The sequence below is a fragment of the Limulus polyphemus genome, unplaced genomic scaffold (assembly GCF_000517525.1).
Source record: "Limulus polyphemus unplaced genomic scaffold, Limulus_polyphemus-2.1.2 Scaffold7334, whole genome shotgun sequence".
Lineage (NCBI taxonomy): Eukaryota > Metazoa > Arthropoda > Merostomata > Xiphosura > Limulidae > Limulus > Limulus polyphemus.
The window spans coordinates 27,744-35,387 of NW_013672944.1; the positions used below are offsets into that span (position 1 = coordinate 27,744).

General features: G+C 32.6%; 1 protein-coding gene across 4 annotated transcripts in view; it reads left to right on the top strand.

Annotated features, from left to right (window-relative positions):
• The window catches only part of LOC106474538, a 19,752-nt gene that overhangs the window by 7,138 nt on the left and 4,970 nt on the right, over nt 1-7,644 (top strand). For all 4 annotated transcript variants that reach the window (XM_022402864.1, XM_022402862.1, XM_022402863.1 and 1 more), the window contains exons 2-3: nt 3,570-3,687; nt 4,422-5,045. In XM_022402864.1, the coding sequence (XP_022258572.1) occupies nt 3,570-3,687; nt 4,422-5,045 (742 nt within the window). The remainder of the gene's footprint in view (nt 1-3,569; nt 3,688-4,421; nt 5,046-7,644) is intronic.

The following is a 7,644-nucleotide window of genomic DNA, read 5'->3' on the forward strand; positions in this document are numbered from 1 at the left end:
AAACCGAACTTCACTCACATTATAGTAGGATACATGTATCTTTACACATATTAATCTTGGTAGAATTCTAACATTCTTATTGTTATTTAGACAGTGCATTGAGGCAATACATTATAACTTTATGACCCTGTTCGATACCGATCTACACGGTCATAATATGTTGATCTAACCTGTTGTAGAGACATTGTGCGATTGACAACTATGTTGTTATTGGCTTATTTATGGACCTATGGTTTTCCATACACTCGGGCTCTGTTTGTAGTTTTGTTGTTCTTTTAAATTATCTGGTGAAAATAATTCAACTTCCAGTTCACGTAACATTGATAAATTACTTGATTTTCTCCTTTTAATGATTCTACAAACTTGAACACATACACTGCTGTAAATTGTATTAGGCCTATGTTACAAACCTGTAAAGGTAACAGAAGATAAGTTATGAAGCTCTAAGAAAGAAAGAATTTTTACTGAGGAATGTTGTCATTGATATTACAAGGTTCTTTATTAGTTTGGTGAATTATTTTCATTGAGGCAACAGACCGACTCTACAAATTATTTACTTAAACTCGGTGAACATTTTAAAAGTTAAATATGGCTCCATGAAATAGCTTATACAAGATCATAACATTGATGTATAAAATAAGGAAATGCATTAATAATTTATAAAACAGTTTAATATTATAGGCAACTTCTTTAGCGATTGTTATGGCACACTGCTCTGAGTTAAATTTCTCACTGGACTTAGGTGATATATTTTCAACCTGACTGAGTAGTTTTGAAATTTTCTTAACTCTTACTGTGATTGACTGCAAAGAAAACAGGGCTAACCAGGGATTTTATTCTGGGGGAGTTAGCTTTTTTTTAATCACTTTTACAAAGAACCACAAGGCATAATATAAAATTTGAAAGTAAAATAGTTTCAAAGAAATTTAACTAAATTTTAGAGGTTGAAACAGGAGAAGGTATGAACCCCCCATAATAATTAAAATGGGAGCCTGTATTTCATACCCCACCCCCAATATGATTTGTTATTGTGTGAAATTGCTGAAAAATATTTTAAAGCATTTTTTGATAAAAATTATCAGATAATTTTTTATTAATTTATGACTGCCCCCTTCCGAAATCTTTTGGATGCTCTGACGTAACTGGAAGTTTATACCAAAGTTGTAAACACCTCACTTATATTCTTGTAACAATGACCCGTTATATGTTTACTCCCACACAGTATGGTTTAAATTGGTCAGTTTATGAGTAATTTTACCTTGAACAGACTGGTTCCACCATTAACCATAAAGTTGAGTATGTGTATATGGAAGTAATGTATTTAAAATACATCCAAGAGATTCAGGTGTCTACGTGTAATTGGTGCAAAAGTACAGCAGAATGTGTTTGTTTACAGCTCTGCTAATTTCCAGTTGGTCTGGAATACCATAAATATGTTAGTATTTCTGTGTTTAACTTGAAACAGTTAAACACAGAAAAACAGACTTGTGAGTGGAAGAACTTTATGTTGTTACAGCAGTAAATGGATCAACAATTTATAAACATAATAACATTTTCTGTAGAGAACACACCACAGTTTGGACAGAAGATTAGTCTGTTTTAATCGGATGTGATACACAACTAAGCATACATGGTTTATATATAAAATCAATTTACACAAAGACACAAGGGTTAATAATATATAGGAACGTTGTCACACGACAGCAGTGACATTTACAACAGGTTAATTGATGTAAATAAAAGGTCAGGAGTAGTCATATGTGGGATTGAAAGCAAGGAGAATAAACTACTTAATCTTGCTGATGTTATTTTAGCCATTGTAACAGTTTCAGGTTGGTTTAAGTTCCATCCTGAAGTATCTTACTTAAATTGATGGCAGTTTAAAAGTGTATTTCTCAAGTTCACCTGTAATGTAACTCTTACCTGGCAATGGCTCAATACTGTGGGTCAAAACGTTGTAATAATTAATATCAGACCTTGTCTACTTTAAAACTTGCCATTATTTTTGAATAAATTAAACTTGTAATTTCTGGCCTAAAAGGAAATGAAACAGATCTGTTTTATTACTGATAAGAATGGAATTAGCATAAATTTTTTTATGATTTTGAAGTTAATAAAAGCTCTATCTATGATATTAGGGCTAAAGCCTATAGCTAGTGCTACATTCTTTAAGTAGTTCAGTTCAGTCTGTAGTACATTTTTTTGTGGATGAAAACTTTATAACGAAGTTTAAAAAGTAGGAGGATATTTTTGTGACAAGCGATGATAAGATGTTGTGTGCAGTGATGGTGATGACAGGGGATTTTCTGTATACACTGGTGATCTAAGCATCTGTCAAAGGAGAGAAAACTGTTAGATTCTACTCCATAAGTGAAAATTATGACATTAAATTTCTTATGTAAGAATCATGAAATTAAGTAGACAATCTTTCCCAAGCTAAACTATGGTCAACTTATCATAATAAGACTTCAGGTTTTTTATAGGTGTAAATTTATTCCGAAAGAGTTGTACATTGTACCTGAAGAAGACAGACCAATGATAGGTATTATGTTCTTTACATATGCTAAAAAATAGTTGTTGGCCATTTTACTATGATATAAAGACTCCTTAATCCGAAGTGTTTCCTCATTCGTACTACATGTTCATCCACTTATCTTTAAATTGTGGTTGTCCATTGATGTTCCATCATCCGAACATTTAGTTAGAGGACTTTGTTTCCTTTACTGCAATTGTGTGTTCTTTGTTTCAAAAGTTCTAACTACAAATGGATAAAATGGCCGTGAACTCTTACAAGATGTTTTATTTGTTTAATGTTTTGGATTTATTCCTTCATGCAATCATATGTTCCTGAAGAAGGTGTAACGTCAAAATGTTGAACAACTAAAACAACTTGTAAGATGCTCTGGAGGTCACAGTTGTTTTATTTATTTGTAATTATGCAAACTATGCTCCAGTCAGCATTAGGTAAATTAAAAAAATGTAAAAAATTCTAACTGTTAAACCTATATAATTCTTTTAGAGCAGGGTTTCTGCCCTTAACTGTAAAAAAAAAACTAATTTCTTGGTTGTGGTTTGAAAATAATTCTCACATTAACCTGTAAGTACTTTCCTCACTGTCTTTGACCTTCTGATCTATTTGTCTGTATACAGTGGACAACGTGTCACATTATTAATAACAGCATTAGTGGTGTTTTTCTCACTGTACTTTCTTGTTACTCTGTTTACAACTTTAAAGAAAGCTGTTCTTAAGTTACACCTCATTGATTTTCGGTTGTAAAAGTGACCGTTAGTCTTATTAATCGGTTCAGAATGCTGGACAAAGCTCTTTTTAGCAGTGGATGCTGGTCACTGGCTACATTTTCTCTCTAGTCAATAGTTCAACTTTAAGGACAGGCTATATCAAAATCACTAGAGGTCTCTGACCTAGCCGTTTAGACCTACATGCGTATAAGTTACTGTTCATGTTGAAAAGTTGAATCATTATTTTGATATAATAACTAATTATTGAATATTAAAAGAACTTTGATTTCATCTTATATAATGTTTGTACTTGCTCTTCTTCTTCCTAGTGATGTCGACCGTGACGTGCTACGGGAGAGGGAACGCCAAGCTAGAGCACGAGCTCATCTGACTAAGGATAAACACGATCGTACGTCATCACGGCCTATATTTGGGGAACCGATCAAGGTTAGTTAATTCTTTGGGCCAAAATGTGTTAAACCGTGTTGTATGCTTGTGATGTTTAGAATTTTACCACACGTGTCATTATATTGAAATACTGTATTTTCTGAAGGATAGATTTTTATCACATTGTTTGTTTACGTAAAACAATATCTGTTTTCATGTTAAAAATCAGCCATATTAACCAGAACTTCCATTTAATGAGGTGGTTAGGGCTTGAATTGCAATTTATGGGTCACAGGTTCGAATCCTCGTAATAAGACATGCTCCCCCTTTCAGCTGTGGGGACATTATAATGTGACAATCGACCTCACTCTTCATTGATATAAAGAGTAGCCCAAGAGATGGCAGTGAGTGGTGTTGACTAGCTACTTTCCCTCTTATTTATCACTGCTAAATTTGGGATGGCTAGCACAGATTGGCCTCGAGTAGTTTTGCGGGAAATTCAAAATAAATCAAACCATTTGTTGAACAAAGTGCAATTGAATAGAATGTTTTTCATATAAAAGATATCAAGTAGTAGTTTCAGCTGCCGATAACATGAGGAGAAAAAAGATTGAAAGTAAAGTGCAGAAATATAAAGGATAAGAACCGACCTTCGGGGAAAAAAAGGATTCATTAGCATCCTTGGAATCAGATCTGGGAGTTTCTATCATTTTAACATACAAGAATGGATGTAAAGATCCAGAAAATAAGTCACTGTAAATATTCAAAAGTATTGCTTTTGTTATCTTAAACAGGTTGTTCCTCCCCTTGAAGATGAAACATCTCGTCGGATTAAACGTACACTAGGGGACTTTAACCAGGTACAACCATATTTGACAAAGGATCCAACACACCTGATTGGAATCTCTAAAACAGCAACCAACACCAACAATATAGTGTGGAGTCATAATGGGAAAGGAGCAGAAAGTGATCTTTTCCAGCGGTGTCCTGTAACCACCTCAATTAGCATTAACTCACTGTCATCATTGGCTGTAAAAAATCAACATGCTAATAATGAGAAACATCTTGAAAGTTCTTTATTATTAAAAAAGGAAAAGACTTCTAGTCGCCATCACGGTTCTCAAAAGTCTATTCAACAAGACCCCAGTGGCACTCGCCACCGTCACAGGGTGGAAGCTGATGGAAAGAAATGTTACGATTCTTGCAAGACTTCATCCAAAGATTCTAAACATAGGACCTCACAAGATGAATCTGCTAGAGGAAAAGATGGCACAATGAAAACAGTGTCGAGTTCTAAATCGCGGGACTTAACATCTACCAATAGGTTACCATCCCATGTCCACCACCACAACAACAAGAAGAGTGTTCAGGAAGAAAAACAAAAACACTCCAAACTCAACAACCAACAAGGACATCAGGTCAGAACTCATTTTTACTAAATATGTTTGTTTATTGTTTATTTCATAAGGTGGTACATATATTTATTACTACTGAATACATTTGTTTATTTCATAAGGTGGTACATATATTTATTACTACTGGATACATTTGTTTATTTCATAAGGTGGTACATATATTTATTACTACTGAATACATTTGTTTATTGTTTATTTCATCTGAGGTTTTGTAAATAATTTTAACAAAAGCTCCATTTATTGGAATTCAATGTGCTGGGTAATTTTTTGTAGACTTTTCTGATATACTGTAATTTTTTCGTATCGATCAGATTTCTAAATATTGGGATCTTAGAAAGTCAGAGCTGGATGTAGCATAGTTGTCAAGTGTGCTGGACTGCTAATTGGGAGACATGAGGTTTTTGCCACAATTTTCTTTAATATCCTGTGAAGTTTTAGCTGTGTGGGCATTATAGGTGTGACAGTCAACCCCACTATTTGGTTGAGATCAGCTTTGTGGGTAACGTTGAGAGGCTGGTTTTTGTTTTGATAACAGTACTAAATTCTGGAGGAATAAGTAGAAAAGGTGATAATATAAATAAATTAAACTTCTAGAGATAAATCACTTTTAAAAATTGGTAGTGATTTATTTAAAATGTATTGTTTAAGCAAGCTACATAAGCCTAAATATCTATGTAAGTCTTGGTTTAAGCAAGTTACATAAGCCTAAATATCTATGTAAGTCTTGGTTTAAGCAAGTTACATAAGCCTAAATATCTATGTAAGTCTTGGTTTAAGCGAGATACATAAGCCTAAATATCTATGTAAGTCTTGGTTTAAGCAAGTTACATAAGCCTAAATATCTATGTAAGTCTTGGTTTAAGCAAGTTACATAAGCCTAAATATCTATGTAAGTCTTGGTTTAAGCAAGTTACATAAGCCTAAATATCTATGTAAGTCTTGGTTTAAGCAAGTTACATAATCCTAAATATCTATGTAAGTCTTGGTTTAAGCAAGTTACATAAGCCTAAATATCTAGGTAAGTCTTGGTTTAAGCGAGTTACATAAGCCTAAATATCTAGGTAAGTCTTGGTTTAAGCGAGTTACATAAGCCTAAATATTTATGTAAGTCTTGGTTTAAGCGAGTTACATAAGCCTAAATATTTATGTAAGTCTTGGTTTAAGCGAGTTACATAAGCCTAAATATCTAGGTAAGTCTTGGTTTAAGCGAGTTACATAAGCCTAAATGTATAGTTAAGTCATGGTTTAAGCAAAGCTCATAAGCCTAAATTTCTATGTAAGTCATGGTTTAAGTAAGGCACATAAGCTTAAGTTTCTAGGTAAGTCAGTTTATTATACTGAAGCACTTATTGTTCAATTTTACCGTGTAGTTTCTGTATAACCAGATTTTATAATTATTATACGTGTAAGACTTTCTTAGTTTACCGTTTAGTTTCTGTATAACCAGGTTTTATAATTATTATACGTGTAAAACTTTCTTAGCTTTACCGTTTAGTTTCTGTATAACCAGGTTTTATAATTATTGTACGTGTAAGACTTTCTTAGTTTACTGTTTAGTTTCTGTATAACCAGGTTTTATAATTATTGTACGTGCAAGACTTTCTTAGTTTACTGTTTAGTTTCTGTATAACCAGTTTTTATAATTATAATACATGTAAGGCTTTCTTAGTTTACTGTTTAGTTTCTGTATAACCAGGTTTTATAATTATTATTCATAAAAGGAGATCATTTGGATCATCTAGTTTTCGGGACAAGCAATAATGTTCTTGGATACAAATAGAACTCCATTTGGATAGTTGTGTAATTTATATTGGTTAAAGTGGTCACAAGCAACAATTATATGGAGATTACCAATAAACATTCCCACCAGAACTTACATTTTTTATTATAATTTGATTCTTTTCAAGAGACTTTGTATGAAAGATCACTACATTGTTATAGCAATGCTTTTTGGGATCTAAGTTAATTTTGATTAAGTATTGTGATGGCTTCTTGCAGTGAATAGGCCAATACAAGACCCTAGTACAAGTCTTCTAATTGAAGAAGCATAGAAGAAGAACACATTAAAGGTTAAAGAGAATACTTGTATAATACTAGATGTTTAACTCTTTCAGCACAGGCTCGGTCCCTGGTACTGACCTCGTAACCATTTTGTGCTTGTTATAGTTTTCATTCTATAACCTTTAAAATAAGAAGTGTATGTTAAAGAAATTTGGCAGATTATCAGTAAACATCACAATGCTTTCCTATGCAAAATATCAAATTTGTTTATATTAATTCTTGAGGTTTGTAACGCAATGTTTTTCTCGTGCCTTTTTTTTTTCCCGTTTGTTGCCTATCCAACATGCAAAGTAATTTTCATTTTAAGATTAAAAATACTTTTATGTATTAGAAAATTTTCATATTTCACACGTGAAATCTTTTTAATATCCAGATAGTTATCAATCGTGTATTAAGAAAAAACTTTTATTTTATCTGTTATTTTCACTGACGAATCTCTGTACAGGTTTGGTAGATTTGACCGATATTGTAACTACCATAAAAATTAGGAAATAAATATAAATTATGGCTCTTTAATTCTAGGATGACAACAAATTATAAC